The sequence below is a fragment of the Lipotes vexillifer genome, unplaced genomic scaffold, assembly GCF_000442215.2.
Source record: "Lipotes vexillifer unplaced genomic scaffold, Lipotes_vexillifer_v1.1 scaffold655, whole genome shotgun sequence".
Classification (NCBI taxonomy): domain Eukaryota; kingdom Metazoa; phylum Chordata; class Mammalia; order Artiodactyla; family Lipotidae; genus Lipotes; species Lipotes vexillifer.
The window spans coordinates 2,935,625-2,961,451 of record NW_006788208.1 but is presented as its reverse complement, the minus strand read 5'-3'; the positions used below and the strand labels follow the sequence as shown (position 1 = coordinate 2,961,451).

Here is a 25,827-nt window from a genome sequence, read left to right as displayed (position 1 = left end):
CAGCCTCAGCAGGAAGAGAGCAGGGACAGGGGAGTTCACGCTTACTGTTTTTCAGGGCATAACCTAGAAAGCACCCTTTATTTCTGTTCTTGTCCTATTGGTGGTTAGTCTAGATGGCCATACCTAGATGCTCGGAAAATGGGAGATGTAGTTGATACAAGGTGGCCATATCCTCAGGTAGAGTGTAGCATTTCTCTTATTAAAGGAAGGAAAGGAAAATAGATATTGGCAGACAACTAGGAGAAATAAGAATATATACATGTATCTGCTCATTTCTGGAAGCACACACATGTACACAAGACCAGAACTAATAAGATGACATACCTGTAGGAGGTGGAGGGACGATCTGGTGGAAGTGATTGGGGGATGGGAAGCAGTACATGGGATGAAAGGGAAAGACTTCTTTGATTATACATTTTTGTATATTTCTGACTTTTAGATCCCTTTTAATATTTTAAAATAAATAAATAAAATCATTAATGTTCTGGTGGAAAAAACTCAAAATGGAATACAAACAGATGGACAGGACTGTATGAATAATACAGTCATGCTGAAGGAGGGGGACAAAAAAAGCTAATCTACATAACTTTTAATAGTATTTTTACTGGATACCCTCAAGGCAGAGATAAAATATGTATAAACAAATATTAAACTCTAGTTAGTAGGTTTGTTTTTCCTAGTTCATCGGTTAGCAGTTCTGAAACCAGTTTATGTATATTCTGGGACTGAGGAAATAAACACATGTATGGTAGATAAGAAGAGCCAAGTTTCTCACTGTCAGAGAAAGGAGTTACAGATATGGGAATGGAGAAGTGTGGAATGAACCCCATGGTGTTGAATTGGAAGTTCAGTGTGAATTCATACTTCTTAACCTAGATTGAAAGATAAATATATAACTATATATAGTTACCGCATTTGTAATTGTGTGTGTGTACATACATACACATGCCCTCTAGCTGAGGATTTCTCAGCTGCAGCACCACTGACGTCTGGGGTAGACACACCTTTGCTGCAGGGAGCGCTGTCCTGTCCTGTACATTGTAGGGTGTTTAGCAATACCCTTGGCCTCTACCCAGTAAATGACAGCAGCATCGCCTCAGTTGTGACAACCACATACTTCCAGACATTGCCGTATGTCCCCTGAGGGGACAGTCATGCCAAATGATTGAGAACTGCTGTCCTGCTGAGAGGTCATAGTAGCACTGACACCCAGAGCAAGGAGCACACCAAGCACCCAGGTCTTGTTTTCTGAACACTATCCCCCCATAAATGGAACCTGCACTCCTTGACAAAATGGGTCCTTTTAGGAAGAGTATAAGATGAGCCTGAAAGATATTATATAAGAACGTAATCAAGTGTTCAAAAAATGGTGATGTGTCAGAAAGACACAGGAACCAGCTTTCAGGGGCTTCCGCTGGCCAATCTGGGAAAAACCTCAGCAACAAAATGAATAATGCTAGCAATAGATTAAAACCCATGAAATAAAATATAAGTCCATGAGTTTATACTGATACAAATAGGTAAGAAAGATAGATGAGGGTGGAGCTCACAGCTCTTCCTTACAGTAGATTTTAAACTAACAAAGTGTAGAAAAATCAGTACTTGGCAAACACCAAATTGTTTGGGTAAGAATCATCAATGATTGATGCTAAAATTAGTGGATGAAAGTATGATGAGAGACAGGTATTTGCTTAGTTTCATAATATCACCTCAGGTGATAACTAATTAATTACAATGGGACAAATAGTACCTTTAAAATGGAGAAACCTAGCAACCTACCCAAATGATTAAAATTAATGTCACTGGTAATGGGACAAATCAATATCATGCACCTCTTGATATGATGCACTGAAAAGTACACATTCTTTCTGTGATATTCTTGCCAAAAAATGTGTAACATGAATATAATCACGAGGAAACAGACAAACCAAACTGAAAAAAAGTGTACAATATAAATGGGTTGTACTCTTGAAAATGTCAAGGTCAAAAAACAAAAAAAAGGATCAATTTATCTACATCAAAGGAAACTAAGGACACATGACAACTAAATGCAACGTGTGATCCTGGATTAGTTCCTGGACCAGAAAAAAAGTTTTCCTTTTGTAGTAAAGGTCATAAATAGGACAACTGGTGAAATTTGAATAAGGTCTGTAGACTAGATAATGATACCAGTGTTAATTTTTTGATCTGGTCATTGTACTGTGATTACAGAAGAGACTCTACTTGGTTTTAGGAAATGTACACTGATGTATTTAGAGGTAAAGTACATCTTATGTGCAACTTACCTTCAAATGTTTAAGAAAAAAATTGTGTGTACATAAAAAGAGAAAGAGACAATGAATGACAAAGCAAGTAGATGTGGTCAGATATTAACATTTGGAGAATCTGGGTAAAGGACATACAGTAACTCTTTGTACTATTTTTGTGAATTTTCTATAATTCTGAAAATACTCCAGAATGAAAAGTTTTAAAAAAATAAGTGAAGAGGAGCACGTGCTCCCCTCCTCCCAAAGCTAACATTCAAGGAATAAAAACAGAGAAGCATTTGTGATTTGTAGTTAAATATCATTCATCTGACTAATTCTAAAGGATAGAGGGGTTAAAAAATTGTTTTATGAAGAACAGAAAGTGGACAGTTTACTGTTTAGTTTGATAACTGTTTAGTTGTTCAAATGACTTTTTCTTTTTTCCCGAGCTGATTGTGAGCTTTTGTTAAGATAAAGATTCTTTAGAGCAAAAATGTAATTTGGTTAAAGTTAATTTCTGAGTCCCCATGAAATACGCAGTGGCTTTTGGCCTCTGTTTGATCCTGGCAGTGTGTGCAGCTAATGTCTGTCCAGTGTTTTGGAACCAGCAGGCAGTCAGGAGAAAGCTGCTCCTAGGGGTCCTCTCTTCTGTGGCCTGGTCGTGATTTCCCATACAGATGGGACCTCATGAACTTTGGCAGAGGTCATCCTCAATTCCCAGTCCAAATCTCAGAGTCATAATTTTTATGAGTATGTGATTAATAATATCGTAAAAGTTATAAACTAAGCCTGAGAGTACCTCTACTATCTGCTTATTGTTTGAACAAGATCAGTTTATATAATAGCATTGTCTTAACTGAAACATGGAAAGTAAACTAAATACAAAATGGTAACTTTCAGATATGTAGGGTATCTTTTAACAGTTCAATGCTTTTTATCATTTATCTGATCTTTTGAGCTTTTAGATATAAAATAATTTTTGATTATCCCTTATTTGGCTTTAGAATTAATTAATATACAGTAGGTTTTGGAGCAGTCAGCTGAGGGATCTAGATTTTGGTTGTCTGCCATTAGCTATTGTTTTACCTTACGATCCTTAGGAAAGAATAATAGATAATGACTAGTAATATATAATATTGCATAGTAATATGTAATATTTTACTCAGAGAACGTTAAAGGGAAAATGGTCTTGTGTATTAATTTTATTCCTGAAACACTATTTAGCAAGGTAAAAGTCTATATTTTCATGCTGTATTTACTATTCAAGTAGAAAGATTTTTAAAAGTCCATGCTTCGTTTGTGTGCTTGAGCAGCTCTGTTCTTTGATGTCCAAAATGTAAATTAATATTTGCTTATGATTCTTTTGAGTTACATTTTCTAAAATCACCTCCTTTTCAACTTTGAATATGGAATTAAAGTAGAACATCATTTATCCTGTAAAACTGCATGCATTTAAATTTTTTGAATGTCATGGTCCTGAATTGATCACTGGCATCAGAAAATAATCTTATTTTTGTTCAGATTATCATTAACTATTTCTGAAAGTTATGTTGTATTTTACTGAAGACAGAGTCTGATGCCAACTATTCTGGCATTGGCCACACAGAGAGCAAGGCAATAATTTATACCAGCATTAGGCTGTAACAGGAAAGCCAGTAGAGTTTAAATACAGAATATGGTGCATGTAAAGTGAACAGTATTATTTTTATTTAATAATAAAAGGAAGAAAGGACAGAAATCCTGAGGGTTAGAGTGCCTTTCTAAGTTATTTACTGTTTATGCAAAAAAGCTTATAAATTGAAACATTCTGAATCGTTAATTTGTACATAAGAACATTGTATTTTGGAAATAAAATTATAGCCACACCTTGATCTTCTAACATTCATCCTGTCCAGTCTCTCCTTTAGGATCTTATTTTTCTCCAAAACTTCAGTTATTATATACAGATAATTCACACATTGCTGGATTTGTCTTGCATTTCTGTGTTTCACATTCTGTTCTGGATTCCTTCATGTGAATGTCCACCTCCATGACCCCTATATTCTGATGTATACACATTCTAATCTGCATGCTAGTGTGAACTCTAATCATTTAGACATTATCAGTCTCATCTCACAGGCATCTCTAATTTAACTTGCAAAAGATGCATCAGGTTTTTTCCTTTCAACCTTTTCCTTTTCTGTAAATACTATCTTCAGTGTTGTTGCAGAGCCAGAAGTTTGGGTGTTGACACTTGACTCACCTCCCCCCATCCTTACGTCCACTGAATCACCAAGCCCTGTCTGCCTCCCAAATATCTTTCAACTCTGGCTGCTTTTCTCCTTCTGTATTGTCCACTCCCTAGCTGTGGTCCGAGGCCTGACCATTTTTCAGCTTGTCTCCTGCAATTGTCAGCTTGCTTCTTCCCATCTTTGGTCTTGACTCTTCCCAATCCCTTTTGCAGTAGCAGCCAGAGATTCCTGGAATGCACAAATCTAGTCATGTCTACCTGGTTTCAACCACTCTGAGTGCTCTCAAGGTAAAGTGAAATCTTTGCATGGCTGTCAGACCCTGAATGCTCCTGTTTGACTTTTCCGGTGCATCGTTCTCTTTGCTCATATGCTTTGGCCATGATGTCCTTCTTTCAGTCCTCTTCATAGAAATACCTGGTGATATCCACTTACTTTTTACCACAATGAAAGGTCTTAGATACTTTAAGTTCCTCCCTAATATTACCCATCTTTGTGTCCTTCTGCATCTTTCTCTATTTTCTTTCCCAGCCAGGAAAGTTTGTGTAACTTTCCTCTTCCTGGAACAACACATCTGTCATTTACTATGCATATAAATCTCTCTGGCAAGTTGTAACTCTTTTCTTCTTCTAAAGTGGTTTAGTTTTGTCTGTTTGTGAAACATATGACAGAGGGATTCATTTCCCTTTTATAGCCTGAACTCTTTTCAAGGAATATTCTATTTAAATTCTTGCCTACCTAGTTTGTCTTTCTAAGCATCCTAACACTTTGCTTTTAATTAATTGCTCTTCATTTTTGTCTATCAAAATATCACCTATAATATAGGCAAATGTCACATTTTTGCAATGATTTGTTAGATATATTGATGCAGTCAGAAGTTTTTATACCTTTCAGTAATTCCTCATAGAAATATACATAATTACAAAAGTCCTTCAAAATGTTAGTTATTGAGTATGGGCCAAGTCATTATCCACAAAGCAAGGTTGGGATAACTGTGCATTTCTCCTGGGCATGTGCTGTGAAAGATATTTATTAGATCATTGTCTAGGATGACTTCTCCCATGGAATATTTGTGTAGCTAAAGGAATAGCATTAAAATTTGAATTTTGGAACTTTCTCTAAATGTTTTGAAGTAGTTTGAATAGATTGAAAATTGGATTTTATAAAATTTTAGACATGTAATATCTTCTGAGTCAGGAAGAGAGTTGCTCAGAATTTTTCATATGGTTGCTAGTATGGTCTAGTACAAAGGGATGCATAGAAAAATGCCTGGAAGGCTGTATTAACTTGTTAACATTTGTTGGCTCAGAGATAGGAAGTCATATCAAAAAGTATGACCTTCTCCCCCATATGTACACATTAGGGTACAGGGTTACTGCTGTAACAAAGATTCTTAAATCCAGTGGTATAAATAAGATAGAAATTTATTCACTTCTCCCTTAATGGTCTGGCTGGTCCGTGCTGATGGGGTGAGTTCGTTTCCTGTGCTCATTTCAGGAGATACACACACACATCTGTCTCTTCCCCCTCTGCTCATCCCCACACTTACCCTGTTGCTCTTCTTCATCTGCATTGCCAAAGCTGAGTTCCTGCTGTATCAGGAAGCCCTTAGGAAAAGGGAAGGAAAGGAAGTTCTGGCAGTTCTTTTTTTCATGTAAATGGGGCTGGAGTCAGATACATCACTTTAACTGTAGTCTCTTGTCTAGGAATTGGTTTGCCATGTCTAGCTATAAGATAGATGGGGAAATGGAATCTGTGTCTGGGTGGTCTTTTGTTCAGCTAAAATTCTATTGTGGAAAAAGTAAAAAGCAAATTTTAGAGGAAACCTGCAGTCTGTCACAATATACTTACGTATTAAAAATTTTTTTTTTTAACCTATATTACTGTTGTAACTTACATTGTACTAAACATTAGATGAATGATTCAGTCTCTCTGGATCACAATTTTCTTATTTTTGTCTCCATTTGCCTTGTAATATTCTTATTCTATAACTGGTTACTGAAAGTTCCCCCAAAGCATGTACCATACTGCTTGCTTTCATGTTCCTTCCTGTGATATCTAACTCCTGCATGAGTAGTAGGTGTGGAGAAAATGTTGAGAGAGAGAGAGATTAATCTGCTCAGAACATCAGCATTGCTAAAACTTCTCAGCAGATGTGGCAGACTTTTGGTAAAGGGCCAGAGAATAAATATCTTAGACTTTGTGGGTCACATGGTCTCTGTTGCAACTACTGGGCTCTACTGTTTAGCATGAAGACAACCGTGTATAAACCCTGCTGGGTTTCAATAAAACCTTATTTACGATTTGACCTGCAAGCCATAGTTCGCTGATCCTTCCTTGCCTTATAGGATGGGTACACCCTCCAGATGGAAATAGCGATAAGCTTAAATTTGTGGAGCTGCATTCTTACAGAATATCAACTAGAAGTTAGGTTGGTAGGTCAGTGCTGAGGCTTAGGATGCTGTACAGCTTCTGTCTGATTATTACATGTTGTCTTCTGCTCTATATTTATTCTCATATAAAAGGATAATAATGAGCACAATAATAATTTACCTTTTTGAGTGCCTGGCATTGTGTTAAACATTATTTCATTTGTACCTCATGACAATCATACTAACTAGACTATTATTATCACCATTTCACAAATGAGGAAACTGAAACTTCGAGAGTTTAAATAGCTTACTCAAGGTGAGAGGTAGATCAGGTACTTGAACCTGAGTGATTCTTTGCTTGCTTTGTAATTATTCTTGTATAAGTGAGGGTTCTATAAGACTTGAATCAGATCAAGAACAAGCAAGAACAGAATCAGGCTTTCTAGGTTTGTTACGAAGTATAGTGGTAGAAATTAGAACTATGCAAGAGTGGGTTAAAGAATTGGAAGGAATTAGCAAACCTCTCTGTTTACTTCAACTTCAGCTTTCTTATGCTCCAGTCACCCTTCTAGTGTACACCTACTCTAATTCCTGCTTTCCCTGGTTTTGAGATGCCTCTTTGCTTTACCTTTTACTCCTATTTAATATCTTTGTAATCTACTCCCTTCATAAAGTCTTTCTATATCACAGAATCCTCCTCATACCATTCGTATCCCTCTTGTGGTAGTTACCTATTTAAACTTTACTTTGGAATAGTCATTGTGTACTAGGCTCAGTTTTTCCTACTTGATCACAGGCTTTTTTCTTCTTCTCGTCCTCTTTGTCCTCTCCCTTTCCCTCCTCCCCTCCCGTCCCACCGCCTCTGCCCCCTGCCCCAGCCCCCCTTCTCCTTCTCTACTTATTTTGAAGTACACTTGACATATAATAAACTCATATTTAAAGTATTCCATTTGTTGAGCTTTGACATATGCATGCATACACCTGTGAAACCATCACCACAATCAAAATACTGAACATTTTTGTCATCTCCCAAAGTTTCCTCATGGCCTTTGCCTCTCCACCCTCTCTCCGACCCTGTCCTAATGCAGCCACGTGATCCACTTTCTGTAGGTTGCATTCAGTATGCATTGTTTTTGGTCTTGCTTCTTTAATTCAGCATAATATTTTGAGAGTCATCCTTGTTATGTGTATTGGGGAACTCACTTCCTTTTATTGCTGAGTAGATTTTCATTATATGGACAAACCACATTTTGTTAATCCATTCACTGTTGATGGACATTTAGATTATTTCCAGTTTTTGACTCTGCAAATAAAGCTGTTAACCTCTATGTGTGTTTGTATAGGCATATGCTTTTATTTTAACTTGGGTAAGTACTTAGGAGTGAATTGTCTGAATCATATGGTGAGTATATGTTTAACTTTTAAAGAAACTGCCAGACAGTCCAAAGTGGAAGTAAACTGTAAAATCTACCAATTTATTCCCTGTCACCCACACAGGTGGTGACAGTTCCACTTGTTCCACATTCTCGCCGACACTTAGTATTATCTGTCTTTTAACCTTTAACCACTTAAATTGGTGTTTGGGTATATCCCATTGTATTTCTTTGACGGTGATGTTGAACGTCTTTTCCTGTGCTTACCAGCCATTTGTATATATTTTGTGAAATGTCTCCTTAGATCTTTTTCCTATCTTTTCTCACCTGGTTTGCTTGTCATCCTATTTTTATATTGTTAGCATTCTTTATATATACCAGATACAAGTTCTTTATTTGAGGTATGTGTTGTGAATATTTTCTCTGTGGCTTGCCATTTCATTTTCTTAATTACATCCTTTGAAGAGCAGACTTTTAAATTTTGATGGAGTATAATTTGTTGATATTCTTTTTATGGTTCATGGGTTTTGTGTACTATCTAAGAATCTGTTCCCTACCTCAGGGTAACAGATTTTTCTCCTGATTTCCTTCTATAAGTCTTATAGTTTTAGTTTTGTGACCCAACTTGAGTCAGTTTTTATGTATGCTGTGAATTAGGGTTGAGGTTCATTTTCTGTTTTTCCCAAATGTGTATCTAGTAGTTCTAACATTTATTGAAAATACATTGATTTCCCCACTGAATTTCTTAAATTTGCATTCAGAGTTTTATTGCTGCCTCAAGTTCAGACATTTTTTGTTGTCAGTTGAAATCAAGGAGGTGAGTAATCTTGCATGGTTTTTTGCTAGGCCATAGGACACTGATGATAAATTTCTCCAGATAATAGGAATTAGATTTTTAACAGACTCATTGTTTTTAATTCAGCCTGTTATCATTTTATTTTTAGGTGTTACGCATAATATTGCATTACTTCGAGAGGTGATAATCAGCTCACGCTTTGTAAAAGGAGACATCAACACTAAATTTCTTTCTGATGTGTATCCTGATGGCTTTAAAGGTTTGTATATTTTGAAGTATTTTAGGGTATTAAAGTTATTATTTTTTATACTTTATTACAGTGTATACTTTATTCTGAAATTAGGGCCTTGGGCCTATATTGTACTTGATTTATTGATATACTTAGAATATCCTAGACTATAGACATTCATGATTTTGAGTATTCATGAGTGACTCATGAGTGTCTAATAATCTGTAATTTTGTTGAGTGAGAAATTCAACTAGTATGTGGAATGTTGTATTTCTGAAAGTCAATACATGTTTGTATTCCTCGCTGATAGGAGTATATACAGGAACTCTTCTTTAATATTAAAAGTGTATCTTTATGAAAATTAGCACGGAAAATTTCAGACTACTAGGTGCTATTCCTATTAATGAAAATGGAGATGTCTAAGAAGATGATGGCTTTATTCTGAAAAATGAGTTTTGAATAAAGTAATGAGTGGACTGTGAAACTTAGCACTGCAGAGTTATCAGTGAGTGTTTCCAGGTAGTAGAAAAATTGCTCATTAAGTGAGAGACAGAGAAAACCCTTGAGTGCGCATTGAAAATGTGGTTAACATGGCGTTAAGACACTGACAGGACTTAACGTGAGACTTACCAGAAATGTTACTCACGTGAAAGGCTCTACGTATATTTCTTTTTTTTTTTTTTTTTGTGGTATGCGGGCTTTTCACTGTTGTGGCATCCCCCGTTGTGGAGCACAGGCTCCGGACGCACAGACCCAGCAGCCCTGGCCCACGGGCCCAGCCGCTCCGCGGCATGCGGGATCTTCCCAGACCGGGGCATGAACCCGTGTCCCCTGCATCGTCGGGCAGACTCTCAACCACTGCGTCACCAGGGAAGCCCTCTACATATATTTCTAATGAGCTTGGGGACATATGAAGATTAGGTCTTCTCTCACAAATTTTAAGTGTTCTTTATATCCATTTAAAGTGTTTTAGTATATAAAACGACTCCTTCATTTTAGGAGCTGTATATAGATTCAGGTCAACTTCACTGAATATTTTTACAAAGCAACTTATTACATCAGAATTTATAATACAGAGTTTTCATAAGAATAACTGGAGATTACTGATTTGATTGTTCTTTCACAACTTTAGTGTTACAGGGCTTTATCATTAGTACCAAGAAAAATAAAGAATTTGTTTTATTTCGGAACTTAAAACAGAGACTAATGAATCATCAGGTTCTTTTTCCTGAATTTTTGAATTTTTAAAAATATAAATGACAACCTTAACATGATTGCACTTTTGTTCTTGTGTGATTATTTCATTAATATCTGTTGGTTGCATGAAGCCAGGAACCACTTAATGTTATTTCTTTTTATTGTTTCACTAGCAACTAAAACAGACATTAAATAAATATTTGTTGAATTAAGGAAAAGAATCTTTTTTATTTTTTTTGATTTAGATGATTCTTTTTATTTTTATCATGGTTTACTGAGATATGATTCACATACCATACAATTAAAAGTGTACAATTCAATGGTTTTCAGTAAGGGAAAAGAATCTTGTTCATAGTATGGGTGAGAAGGTATTACCTTGACTATTTTTACTTAACTGTACATGTGTCCAGATTACAAATTGGTTTTATTTTGATCCTAACATTTTGGCTTCTTGTCCTTTCCAAAGTTTTAATTAAAAGTTACTGTCAGTTGTGAAATGGACTCAGATTTCTATGTGCTTTTGTGTCTGCCTGGCTTACATGAAACAGTAGGCAGAAGGAGACAACAGGTCAAAACTTAAGGGAGGGCTTCCCTGGTGGCGCAGTGGTTGAGAGTCCGCCTGCCGATGCAGGGGACACGGGTTCATGCCCCGGTCCGGGAAGATTCCACATGCCGCGGAGCGGCTGGGCCCGTTAGCCATGGCCGCTGATCCTGCGCGTCCAGAGCCTGTGCTCTGCAACGGGAGAGGCCACAACAGTGAGAGGCCCACGTACCGCAAAACAAAACAAAACAAAAAAAACATAAGGGATCCTTTAGAACACACATATTGTATGTGTGCATGGGTATTTATATATACATACACACATTTATACATGTGTTTATGCATATTTGGTATTATATCCCGTTACCATGGAAAAGAAAATGGAGCATTTAAAATTTCTTATTGGAGTTGGGTACTATGTGCTATACATTTAGCAGCAATTGAAAATGTTCCACATTCTCAAGAGAACTCAGAAATTTTCTTAAAATCGAATATTGCAGTTTGCTGTAATAAACTTAAATATTACATTTCTTTTTTTGGCAGGCAGTTATCAGCACAGACACCATAATTCTGTTTCTTATGCATAATAATTTTTAAATTGTTATAAGTTGTTAGAAGGCCTTTAGCAATTTTTAGTCTCACCCTTCATTTTACATGTGAGGAAACCAAAGCCCAGAAAGACTGATAAGGCTAAGTGACCAGTAATATAATAAAGCCAGAAATTAAACTTGGTGTTTAACTTAGTGGTTTCAACTTCTGTTTCAGTACTCATTCAATTGTGCTAGGATTCAAATTCATAAACCACAGAGGTTTTCAGAGTATGCTGTATGTGTCATATTGTCTGTACAGTATGTACGATATGACAGTTTAAAAGTACACACCTATATTTGCCATTCTTAATGTCTACTGCTTATTTTATTCCTTCATATTATTTTCATGTCAGTTCTTTCTTCCTGAATGGCTACTACCTCTTGTTGTTCTTCTTCAGATTACTGTATTTCTCCTTCCCGATTTTTCCCCAGAGCATGTCTTAGATATATTAAACTGTATCATCTTTGATTGTTTGATATATGTGCCTGAAAGAGACAGCAGGAAGTGGCAACTGAAGTTAATCCAGGATCTTATCCATATGTTTGAGGCTGAGTCATTTTGCCCCTTTGGGATTACCCATCTGCTTCCCATCTGTCCAGCTATCCTAGACACTATTCATAGGCAAGTGCCTGTTTTTATGACTGCATTAAATTTTTTTATTATATATGTATATTATCCCAAGTTTATTTGTAGACTAGGGCAGTGTTACTAAAGTCTCTTAGACTGAACTTTGAAATGATTGTGTCTAAAATTTAAAAATAGAATACACAAGAATTTGTTCTTCACGTCAACTTATTAGATGCTGATGTTGAAAAGTATTTTCCTTTGATTCTGAAAAATAAATGAAAAATGGAGACGTAGATATTTTGATTTTGAAATAAAGGGAAAATTGAAGAAGAAGATATTTTAAGAAGTACAATTTCAGATAGCCTAGAATGGACATTTTGGACTTATTTCTTTGCTGCCTTGCTACACTTGAACCACCAGCCCCATCAAAAGAAATCATTAGAATTATCTTTCTCTTCATTGTGGAATGTTTAGACAACTTTGATTTAGCACAAGAAGTCTACTATTAAGCCCACTTCTCTTTATTTTTTCCCTTTGAATTTAGTCAAATATTTCTGTACCTTTAAAAACGGTAAATATGTGTCTGAAGTGTTGCCTTTAAAAATTCAGTTTTTAAAATCATTCAACAAATAATTGGTGTAGACTCTAGAAGAAAATCAAAGAGAAATAATATATTTTCCCTGTCCTTAAAGTGGTTATATCTTTAGGGAAATAAACAGGTAAAAAACTAACTACACTACAGGACATAATAAAAGAAGTGCTAAGGTGAAGATACAAGCAAAGTGTCTTGAAGCGGAGAAAAAAGAAACCAGTTGCAATTTGGGGAATCAAGGATGGCTTCAAGGACGAGGTGGTGTAGACTGTTGAAACACCTCTCCAAGGACTCTCTTCCGTAGGTGCAGGGGCTGTCATATTGCCTCAGGAGAGCCACTGTGTGTATCTCTTCCTAATCCATCTTTGATGTGATGTTGGTGGTTTGAAATCAGCCTTGGAGAAAGTATTTACAGTAAGGAAATTGGCAAATGCTGCACACTACCGCACTTCTTCCTTCACACCCCAGTTGGTTATTAAACATTTACCAGCAAACCCCCGCCAATACTTTGGACCTGACTATTGGGAGCAAACAGAGTCATTTGCATACAAAGGAAGAGGATTACCTATCTAGGGAGGGAGACCTAGAAGAATCCCTGAAGACAGCAAGTATTCAGTTTTAGACCTGCAGGTATGGGAGGGAGATGACTGCGCTGACTGAAAAATTGTGAGAACACTTAAAGGTATTAGAGGAGTACAAAAAACTGTGAGTTTTAGAAATGAAACATTTCAGCAAAGTGAAAGGACTGCTAAGAACAAAATTATAGTGACCAAAAAAAATACATGGAAGAAGTACCTCAAAATATGTAGCAGAGAGGTAGAGAGAATGAAATGTGCAAAATGATGAGAGATGTAGAGAGAAATGCCAAGAGATTGTATGTGTAAATAGTAAGAGTTTCATGAAATAAAATCGACAAAGAAAGGTTAATTTTAAAAGAAATAATAAGGGAGATTTTTTTTTTTCACTGTTCTTAAGCAAGACTTGAGATGTTGTTGGAAAGACTCACTGAGTTTCAGACAGGATTAATGGAAAAGAGTATTCTAGGCTTATCAAGAGCAAAAAACGTTCTAAAGCTTCTAGAAAGAAAAAAGTTATATACAAAGAATGTAGAATGAAATCATCTTCAGACTCTATAAACTGCAGATTAGAAAACCTTAAACTGAGTATCTGTTCCATAGGAAAGAACTTGTTCCAAGAGTACTATACCCAGCTAAGATATCCCTCATGTGTCAATGTGAAAAGAGAGATTTCCTCGAAAAGGGAAATTACTGAAGAAAATACTTTTTGAGGAAATTGTTGAAGAATTATATAATTCCAGTTAGATTCACAACAATTTAAAAGCTTATATGTAATCATAGATTTCCAAGAACAGCCAAGAAGATGATGAAAAGTAAAGAGGAAAATTGGCTTCCGTATATTAAAACATGCTGCAAAGCCTGTACATCTAAAAAGTACAATATAAAGGATAAGGTATCCTTGGTTATGATAGAATCTCTGATGCATTGCCTTTTTGGACCTGAATACTCCTCTTGACATAGCCAGAGTACCCCCGGAGTGGTCCGGATATAATAGTTCTTTTATTTAACGAGTTTCAGGATTAGTAACTGCAGTCTAGATGGTGATGTACAAGTGTAAGAGGGAATAGAATTATTCAGTGTTACTTTAGATAAGAAAAGTCAGATCGATGGGTGGAAGTCACAAAGAAACAGTCTAACTCAGTATGAGAAGTAACTGGTTAATGATTTAGAAATCCTTGTAAGAACTTTTCATTTTCCTATATTGCAGGGGTTCTGTAGGTCATATATAGCGATCTGTCCAACATTGCAGTAGAAAAGACCGCCCACACTGCATGGAGGCTATAGAGCAGACGATATTTGCAGTACTTCCCTATTAAAATTACCTGAGATTCTTTAAAAAATTGTCGAAACAAATTTAGTTCAATTGTAGAAGACAAGAAGCCTTTAGCACGCTTATATCAGACAAATTTATTGAGAATTAGCCATTGGTAAAATTTGAGAATCTGTTCCAGTATCGGTCAAAGGGTTAAAGTTGCTATGCATTGTATCAATTTGCCTGTGAGATGTGATGATGTTCGATTTTATTTGGGATTCTCCTTAATATTGTCTGAGTCAGTACATCTAATAATTTGTTAGACAAATGAAACATTTAGCATCTTACAGTTTAAAGGATTCCCACATTTTGCCTTTTTTTCTGTTGGCGATACATGATGTGCAGATGTGTCTAGAGAAGTGACAACTTTGTGAACCACTGTAGTAAATATATTTTACAGCATGACTTAGGATACACACACTCGTGAAAAATAGTGTGAGCAAAGTGCTCTCATAACTTGTTTTGCTGGTCTGATCCACCGAACTGGTTTCATGAGCTACTAAGTGGTTTGTATTTCACAGTTTGATAAACATGAGTCTAAACCACTTCTGTTCACAGTGAGATCTGTAGACATGTGGCTTCAGCAGCACTCTGGAGCTTCTTGGAAATGCAAATTACTGGGCCCCACCTCAGACTTACTACTCATTCTCTGCAGGTGGAACTCTGGAATCTGTGCTTTAATCCAGGCGATTCTGATGCACAGTGAGGTTTGAGAAGCACTGGTCCTCTTTATACCCCAAAGAGCTTTCGTGGTTATATACTTGCTACATTGTAAATTAAAACTTAGGAACTTTAAAAATAATTATTAATTCATTTTCAGAGTAACAATAGTAAATCCATTATATGGTGACATCAGAGTAATGATGTCATCATAGGTCATATATCTTGGATCAGGGAACCTCCACAGTGTACTCCTGAAAAACTGAGAGGGGGAAAAAGCAAATAAATCTTAGCATTATTATGAAAATGGTTTTGACCTTGCAGAACCCCCGAAGGGCTCTTGGGGACTCCCAGTAATCCCCAGGCCATACTTTGAGAACAGCTGTTGTGTAGATGGTATGTTTTTGAGAAGACTGAGACCAAATTTCTGTAATCCTCACGTAGGGTAGTTTATTATGGAAGCATATGGAATGTTTCCATCACTGCTTCAGTGTTGGGGATGATTAGGAACTTTTCAAAGCCTGTAGGAATGTGGTTTATTAGGCCACTGAGGGTTCTGTTACTGAATTCCCAGACCAACAAGACGTCCCACATTGGTGTTATAGTTTATGGTGCTCCTAGGTTTGTCTCGAAGAATGGGTTACTGGGGCTTTCCTAACCCTTCAGTGTCATGAAACACTGCACCTTTCATTTTCATGGAACACCTCTCCGTAGAAAAATGTGCTGCCGATCTGGAAAGTCTTTATATTCTAGTTGTGAATATTTTTAGTCTTATTTCTGTTTTGAATAATTTTTTAAGACATAGTGTTGAAATTACTTCATTTCTTTCCGATAAACTTAAATAACTACCTGATCGTTTTTTCTTTTTTGAATTGTACAAGTAGCATCTTAGTGCTGATGATCCAGCACTCAAATTGCCTATACTGTACCATCTAATAAACTCTATTATCTGTATATAACATGGTAGTAAATAAATAGTGTTAGAAGTTGTGGTGAGATTACAGAGCACTCAGGGGGATGTGTTAGCTGGCAGACCCTGGAGTATCCAGTTCTGCCTTGATTCACACACTTCTTGAGGAATTATTATGCACATAGAGCAGATTTCCCCGCTGCACCACACTCAGCCAGACCATGGAGTCTTCCCCCGGTTTGTCAGGCTAGACCACTGCCCCCAGGTCCAGCTGTATTATGGTAAGAAGAGTGAATTAAAGAGGGAGAGAAAAATCGATTGATTGTTTGTTTGATTGACTGGGATTCAAACCCTGACTGTAAGTATAGAGGCAAGAGAATCACGTATTTATTTTCTTTTAGTTCTTCACATTAGAAAACATGGCCCAGCCACTGTCCTTGACTGGCAACACTCCTTTTCCTCATTTTATCCTCTCTCTCCTTAGAAGTAAAATTTGGGGTGGGGAGTGATAAGGAGAAGCAGATATGAGGAGCCCTAAGTTTTTCCCAGAGATCTCTGGGAGTAGTTTTCTTATTTGCAATTGTTTTGTTCTGTGCATCTGTTTAATATCTTCTTTCCCAAATTGGACTATAAACTTCCAGTGAGCAGGGGTCTTTGTTTTATTTGAACCATCTTGCTCCCTCCTTTCCCTCTGGCACAGCCCAGTGTCTGGTACAACACTAGCTGCATAAGAGATGCTTGATAAAATACTTGTTGGAATGACTAATAACTCTGTAATATAGAAGCATAGATGTTAGCATTATGTGTGTGATTGACTGATTGATTGATTTCCCTCAGGACACCAGTTATCAGAGAATGAGAGAAACCAGTTATTGGCAATAGCTTCATCCTTGTTTGTGGCATCCCAATTAAGAGCACATCATTTTCAAGAAGATGAAAATTCAAGGTATGCGAGATCATTTAAAACAGAATAAATAAGCAGAAAAATTTGGACATTATTGGAGAAAGTACTCTGAAACCTTATAGGAAATCTGTTCAAGTAATTTGTATTTATTACTTTTGTTTTCTTACTGGAAAAATATTTCGAGAAGTGTTATAGTACTAAACTTTAGGAAATAACCTGAACAGTTAAAATATGTATATAAGAAACTTGTTTATAAGCTATAAGAAAGAATTAACAACAGGTTGAGTTAGTTATGTGTGAGCTCTAAGTGTACCTTTTAGCTTCCTAATAACCTAAGCAAAAGGGAAAACATGCTTTATACCCGGGCAAGTAAAAGAAATCATTGTGACATTCATGCTTCTGAGTGACAGGATTATTTATTATGAATGTCTGTGCACTTGATAGAGTAATCCTACTTAGCAAGTATAGTCCATTACTTGCTAGAGAGGCAGTTGATAAAATTGTGTTACGACAAGTCCTTTTCCTTTCTTTTTACTTTTCCTCAAGAGGAAGAATAAAGATTAGAAAAAAGATGGCAGGTGACCGAGCAGCTCTGAAGAGCACAGATCAGAACCTCAGGTTACTCCCGAAGAATTAGGTAGAAGGAAAACTAAATTGGTCTCAGGCTATATATTCATGGCTAATGTGGTTTTACTCAGAAAATCTGAGTAACCAGAACTTCTCTTTTTTAAAATTTTTATTGGAGTATAGTTGATGTACAATGTTGTGATAATTTCTGCGGTACCGCAAAGTGATTTAGTTATACATATATATACATTCTTTTTTTAAATGTTCTTCTCCATCATAGGATATTGAATACAGTTCCCTGTGCTGTAGAGTAGGACCTTGTTGTTTATCCATCCTGTATATAAAAGCTTACGCTTGCTCACCCCAACCTTCCACTCCATCCCTCCCCAGTCCCCTCCCCCTTGGCAACCACGTCTGTTCTTTATGTTTATGAGTCTGTTTCTGTTTCATAAGTAGGTTCATTTGTGTCATATTTTAGATTCCACATATAAGTGATATCATATGGTATTTGTCTTTCTTTTTCTGCCTTACTTCACTTAGTATGATAATCTCTAGTTGCATCCAAGTTGCTGCAAATCTGCATCTATCCATTCATCTGTCAATGGACATTTAGCTTGTTTCCATGTCTCCGCTATTGTGAATAGTGCTGCTGTGAGTATAGGGGAGGGAGCATGTATCTTTTTGAATAAGAGTTTTGTCTGGATATATGCCCAGGAGTGAGATTGCTGGATCATATGGTAATTCTGTTGTTGTTAGTTTTCTGTGGAACCTTCATACTGTTTTCCATAACCGCTGCACCAACTTACATTCCCACCAACAGTGTAGGAGGGTTCCCTTTTCTCCACACCCTCTCCATTATTTGTCATTTGTAGACTTTTTAATGATGGCCATTCTGACCGGTGTGAGGTGATACCTCATTGTAGTTTTGATTTGCATTTCTCTAATAATTAGTGACATTGAACATCTTTTTCTGTGCTTATTGGCCATCTGTGTTTCTTCTTTGGAGAAATGTCTATTTAGGTCTTCTCATTTTTCGATTGGGTTGTTTTTGTTGTTGTTGTTGTTGTTGTTGTTGAGCTGTATGAGCTGTTTGTGTATTTTGGAAATTAAGCCCTTGTCGGTCGCATAGTTTGCAAACATCTTCTCCCATTCTGTAGGTTGTCTTTTCGTTTTGTTTATGGTTTCCTTTGCTGTGCAAAAGCTTGTAAGTTTGATTAGGTCCCATTTTTTATTTCTGTTTTTATTTCTGTTGCCTTAGGAGACTGACCTAAGAAAACATTGCTATGATTTATGTCAGAGAATGTTTTGCCTGTGATCTCTTCTAGGAGTTTTGTGGTGTCATGTCTTACGTTTAAGTCCTTGAGCCATTTTGAGTTTATTTTTGTGTATGGTGTGAGGGTGTGTTCTAACTTCATTGATTGACATGCGGCTGTCCAACTTTCCCGACACCACTGGCTGAAGGTTCTTCTTTTTTCCATAGTATATTCTTGCCTTCTTTGTCAAAGATTAATTGGCTCTAGGTGTGTGGGTTTATTTCTGGGCTCTCTATTCTGTTCTGTTGATCCATATGTCTGTTTTTTTTTTTTTTTTTGCGGTACGCGGGCCTCTCACTGCTGTGGCCTCTCTGGCCGCGGAGCACAGGCTCCGGACGCGCAGGCCCAGCGGCCATGGCCCACGGGCCCAGCCGCTCCACGGCACGCGGGATCCTCCCAGACCGGGGCACGAACCCGCGTCCCCTGCATCGGCAGGCGGACTCCCAACCACTGCGCCACCAGGGAAGCCCCATATGTCTGTTTTTGTGCCAATACCACACCATTTTGATTACTGTAACTTTTGTAGTAGTGTCTGAAGTCTGGGAGGGTTATGCCTCCTGCTTTGTTCTTTTTCTTCAGGATTGCTTTGGCAATTCTCTGGGTCTTTTATGGTTCCATATAAATTTTAGGATTATTTGTTCTAGTTCTGTGAAAAGTATCATGAGTAATTTGATAGGGATCCCATTAAATCTGTAGATTGCTTTGGGTAGTATGGCCATTTTAATGATATTAATTCTTCCAGTTCAAGGTCCTGGGATATCTTTCCATTTCTTTGATTCATCTTCAGTTTACTTTATTAATGTTTTATAGTTCTCAGTGTATAAGTCTTTCACTTCCTTGGTCAGGTTTATTCCTAAGCATTTTATTTTGGGGAGTGTGATTTTTAAAAGATACTGTTTATTTTACATTCCCTTTCTGATATTTCATTGTTAGTGTAAAGAAATGCAACCGATTTCTGTATGTTAATCTTGTATCCTGCTTCCTTGCTGAATTCGTTTATCAGTTCTAGTAGTTTTTGTGTGGAGTCTTTAGGGTTTTCTATATATATAATAGTATCATGTCATCTGCATATAATGACAGTTTTACCTCTTCCCTTCCAATTTGGATACGTTCTATTTCTTTTTCTTGTCTGATTGCTGTGGCTAGGACTTCCGCTTCTGTGTTGAATAGAAGAGGCGAGAGTGGGCATCCTTGTCTTATTCCAGATTTTAGTGGGAAGGCCTTAAGCTTTTCACCGTTGAGCAGTATATTGGCTGTGGGTTTGTCATAAATAGCTTTTATTATGTTGAGATATGTTCCATCTATACCCATTTTGGTAAGTTTTTATCATGAATGGATGTTGAATTTTGTCAAATGGTTTTTCTGTATCTATTGAGATGATTATTTGTTTTTTGTCTTTATTTTATGTGGTGTATCACATTGATTGATTTGCATATGTTGAACCATTCTTGTGAACTTGGGACGAATCCCAAGTAACCAGTACTTTTCATTTGTTCTTATCCTCAAGGGAAAGTACAAAAAGCTTAATGTATGATCTTTTTTTGAAGTTAATTTGGTGACTGTCTAGGGAGAGATGAGAGGATATTGAATTTCTGTAAATTACTGTATGAATGGAAGGAGGAGGAAAATGGTCAGTAGAGCCAGGAATCTGGTTGGTTTGTTTGTTTTCCCCCTAAAGTCGTGCTCCCCAGTGTGAAAGCCACCAGCCATGTGTGCCTATTTGAATTAAAATTAAATTAAAAACTCAGTTTCTCAGTCACATTTCAATGTCAGTGTCAGTATAGTCACTACCCACACTTGCAGTGCTCCATAGCCACTACTGTACCATGGTCAGTGGCTACTGTATCAGGTAACAGAAAGAACCGTTCCATCATTGCTGTTGTATTTCTTTCAAACTTTGTTGGATTGTGCTGTTTTGGAGTGATGTGTGTGTAGGAGAGATCTAAGCTTTTGCTTTAAAGCCAGAATCATACCTTGCATGAATAATATTTTTATTATTTTTTTGGTAAATACAATATTCATATCTTTATTCCTTTACCTTCAGGTGTTACTTGGATCTTGACTCTTTCAGAAGTCCTGAGTATAGCTAATGATGAACTGGTTTGATCTTTAAGCAGTGTATTCTAGTTATTTTCAGAGAGTGCTGACTTAACATTGGTAAGAATCTGAAGAAGTTTGAAAAAATAAAAGAAAAAAAAATAAATAAAAGAATAAAAATTTCCTGTAATCCCACAATAACCACTTTTAATATTTTAATATATTCCTTTCCAAGTGTATATGTGTGTATGTTTATACATATCCATACTTGTAGTGTATATACCCTACATAATTAGAGTCATACTGGAAATGTCGTTTGAATTTTACTTTTTAAAATTTCATATTACGTTGTGACTATTTCTTCTCTTTATTCACTACTCTTTGAAAGCACATTTAAAATTTCTATTATAGTGAATTTAAAATATATGCAAAATAACTGCTCTTAAAAACACCATCAAGATTATAAAACAGTATAACAAATGGCAGAACGTATTCAGAGATACATGTCCAATAAAGGACTTGAATCTATAATGTATAAATAATTCTTACAATCAAAAAATGAGCCAAACAACCAAATTAAAAAACAATAGAAGATTTGACGTAGACTCTCTTACAAAGAAGTTAGATGAATGGCAAATTAGTCCATGGAAAGATGTTTAACATCATTAATCATTAGAAAAATACAAACTAAAATCACAGTGGTACACCACCACACACCTGGGAGAATAATGTACATCAGGTGGTGAGTAGAAAAATAAATGTGGTATATCCATACAACGGAATACTGTTTAGCAATAAAAAGAAATGCAGTACTGCTATGTGCATCTACATGCATAAACCTAAAAAGAAAATCATGCTAAGAGGAAGAAACCAGTTAGAGAAGACTATATAATGTAGTTTCATTTATTTGTAATTTCTAGGAAGGATGGAAGTATAAAAGACAGAAAAAAGATCAGTGATTGCCTGGGTGCAGGTGTTGACATTACAGAATTACACCTTTATACAGCCTATGTCCAAAACTGTAAACCAATAATTATTTTAAATGCATTAGTCTCTTAAATTATGTAGAAAACAAAACAAAGCTAAGATGACACTAGCTTTCACTTTAATAATTTTTAAAATGCATTAGACCCTTAAATCATATAGAGAACAAAAAGTGGAGTTACAAGCTATTGTTACAATAACACTAGCTTTTATGATTGTCCATGTATTTGTCTTTACTCAGATACTTATTTCTTCACGTGGTTTCTTAGTACTGTCTAGTGTCCTTTCGTTCCACCCTGCTGGACTTCCTTTAGCAGTTTTTGTAGGGCAGGTCTAGTTGTCACAAACTCCTTCAGCTTTTGTTTATCTGGGAAGGTGTTAACTTCTGCCTCACTTTTGAAGGACATTTTTGCTGGATTTAGGATTCTTGGTTGATGGTTTTTTTTCTTTTAGCACTTTGAATGTATCAGCCCACTGCCTCTGGCCTGCAGAGTTTCTGATGAGAAATCTGCTGATAATCTTATTTGTACTTGAAAATTCGTTCCTCTCTTTCAAGATTCTGTCTTCAGCTTTTGAAGGTTTGACTATGTGTCTTGGTGTGGGTCTTTGAGTTCATCTTATCTGGAGTTTGTTGAGCTTTTTGAATGTTTATGTTCATGTCTATCATCAAATTTGGGAAGTTTGTGGTTGTTATTTCTTCAGATATTCTCTTTGCCCCTTTCTCTTTCTCCTCCTGGGACTTTCACGATGTATACATTGCTCTACTTGATGGTATCCCCACAGGACCCTTATGCTCTGTTCACTTTACTTTGATCTTTTTTCTTTCTGTTCTTCAGACTTGATAATTCTGTTGTCCTGTCTTGATGTTGACTGATTTTTTTCCTTCTGTCTGGTCAGATCTGCCTTTGAATTACTCTAGTGAGTTTTTCATTTCAATTAATGTGCTTTTCAGCTCCAGAATTTCATTTCTTTTTAGGTTTTCTGTCTTTTTATTGATATTTTTATTTTGTTTACACATTGTTTTCTTGACTTTCGCCACATATTCCTTTAGTTCTTTTAGCATCTTTAAGATAGTTGTTTTAAAGTCTTTGTCTGATATATCTGCCATTAGTTCTTTTTCAGGGATATGTTCTGTTGATTTTTGGTTTTTTTTCCTTTGAGTAGGCCATACCCTCTTGTTTATTTGTATGACTTCCGATTTTTTGGTTGAACACTGGACATTTCAATCCAATGATGTGGTAACTTTGGAAATCAGATTCTCCTCCTTCCTCAGGGTTTAGTGGTTTATGTTATTGTCTTTGTTTATCATTTTTGTTTTTCTGATTCTCGTAGGCTGCCTCTGTGGCAATGATCAGCCTGAGGTGTAAACTTAAGGTGTTCTCTGGTCTTTTCCTAGACTTTCCCTGGGCATGTGCAGTCACTTTCCAATTTTCCTTGTATATGCAGTTGTTTTTGGATGTCTTAGCCTTTAAGGCCTAGCTCCTGAAAGGGGGCGGGGGAAATGAAGGTTGGGGGGTGGTTAGGGAAGCACTAGACCCTTAAATCTCCTGGAAGTCACTCCAGTCAGAGGGGGAGGGGCTTGCAGCAATGAGGGAGGTGCAGTAGCTGGCTGCCTGCCTTTCTGTCTGCACCTCTGTGATCAGAAGCAGCAGTTAGCAGTCGGAGCACAGATCCTTGGTATTTGGAGGACAGGGTTCTTTTCTGCCCACCCTGGCTTCCACAAGCTGTGTGCAGGCTGCTCCAGTGAACACACCCGCAGTTGTGCCCAGGAGGCTGGGAGTGGGAGATGGGGAGCTGCTGCTGTGCTAAAGCTGAAGTTGACCACAAGTTAACACAGTTACGCGCAAGCCTTCTTCTGAAGGTTCCACAAGAGTTAGATCAGACAGATTCTGCCAGTGTGACTGCTGTCTAGGTGGGGAGAGAGATTCTTGGTGCTTCCTATTCTGTCATCTTCCTAGAATCCTCCTCCTCTTATATTACTGTTGAATTCATTATCCTTTAGAACTTGGAAAGAAGTTAGATTCATAAAATATGTGGGCCAAAAGTTCAGTTATGTAGATAATTGTGCACGTATTACCTCTCTAACAATTATTTTATTTTTGGTACATTTATTTTCTATTGAACTTATCGTTTATCTAGTAGGCCAGTTTACCGTAAAGTTGCTACCACCAGACACCTATAATGTTTAACAAAATATACTGGTCTTTTTTGGCAAAGCGTAATCTTGTTTAGGCAAAAGTGAACCGAAGCTATTTTTGCTTATTTGCTGAAGAGGTCCCTGACACCAGAGCTGGTGTAAAGTGGTTGGCTCTTCACATTTTGGCTTCACAGTCGTGTTTTCACTATTGCCTGGGGAATGGAGTCCAAAGTCAGCCTCTGGGTGTGGCTGCATGTTGCTGTGTCATGGGTGTGCTCATGTACTCTTCTGCTTCCAAACCCAGTAGCCTGCAGCACTTCCTTTGTGCTGCTTGTTTTGGCTGCTGGTCTTATTTTCCCAATTTCTCCATGGGTTTTACGCTTTCATCATTTATGACTTGGAAAAAACTTTAATAATATGTACCCATAGTATTTGGATAGTAAAAAGATAGTGTATTTTAGAAAAAGAGAACAGTTAATGTCAGAAACAATAACAATTTTTCTTTGACTGTAAATGAAGTGAATTAAGTTTTTACATAAATACATACTGTCTTAGCACGGAGTTATTTTTCTTTGTAATATTCTTTTCCTAAACACTTTTATTGACAGAAATGAATCATTAAAAGTTGTGTTAAACAATTGCTTCATGTTATTTGAAGCTAAAATTATTTTGTTGACATTGTGGTTTGGTATAATAATTTGTCTCAATAACTGCTAATGATTGGAGGAAAATCTAGTAAAGAAAAAAATTTAGATTCTTTCAGTAATCTTTCATTTAGTTTTGGTCAAAATGCCTGTTTTCCTTAGATCCAAATGTTGTTCACTGGTCAGGATTCACCTTTCTGATCTTTGACCCTCCTCTTACTTTACTCTGGTTCAGGTCCACCTCTGCCATTGTAATAACTTTTTACTTGATTTCAAAAAGGGCAATCATAAAACCTCCTCAGTCACTTGGGGTGCTTTTGGGTACAAGTAACAGAAACCCTTATTCAAACCGACACATCTTTGTTGAACAGGAGGCTCAGAGAATGGAAAGGACAAGGCTCAGGAAGTGCATCTGCTAATGTCGCTTCTCTGTAGTTCCTTAGCCTTGCTTTCTTCTATGCTTTGTCAGAAGGCTGTGATAGCAGGATAGCTGTAGACGTTTCAGGAGCCAAATCCAGATTGTGTCTGTCCCTAAGAAGTGAGGAAATCTCTCCCAAGTGTTACCCAACCAGCTACTTCTCATTTCTCATTGACCAGAAAGAACTCATCCCATTCCTAAACCAGTCACTGCAAAGGGAATTGGATTGTTGTGTTTGTCTGGGACTAATTTTCTGGTGTGAAATAGATGTTGAGGAATCAACTAAAGTGACCACTACATTTTCTAATAAAAACTCCCTGCCTTCCTTTGTATGGGATGTAATACTGGGTTGGCGAAAAAGTTTGTTCGGGTTTTTCCATAAAAGCTTATGGAAAAACCTGAGCGAACTTTTTGGTCAACCCAGTATTTATTTTTCTTGTTGTGTTCTACTGGCTAGAACTACCAGTATAGTTTCATGTTTAAGGGCTCAGGCTTTTGTTCCAGAGACTTGGATTTCTCCCTGGTTTTGCTGATCCCTAGCTACTATTTTAGGATAAATTATTTTGCCTCTCTTGGACTTAGTTTCCTCACCTGTAATGTGGAGATAATAGCAGTTCTTAAAGAAAGAGTG

General features: G+C 36.8%; 1 protein-coding gene across 4 annotated transcripts in view; it reads left to right on the top strand.

Annotated features, from left to right (window-relative positions):
- Window positions 1-25,827, top strand: part of PCCA (propionyl-CoA carboxylase subunit alpha) — a 362,003-nt gene that overhangs the window by 184,512 nt on the left and 151,664 nt on the right. For all 4 annotated transcript variants that reach the window (XR_457051.1, XM_007461534.1, XM_007461535.1 and 1 more), the window contains 2 exons: window positions 9,164-9,274; window positions 17,030-17,138. Coding sequence is in view for 3 of the 4 variants with exons in the window: in XM_007461534.1 (XP_007461596.1) it covers window positions 9,164-9,274; window positions 17,030-17,138 (220 nt within the window). In the remaining variant the exon portion in view is untranslated. The remainder of the gene's footprint in view (window positions 1-9,163; window positions 9,275-17,029; window positions 17,139-25,827) is intronic.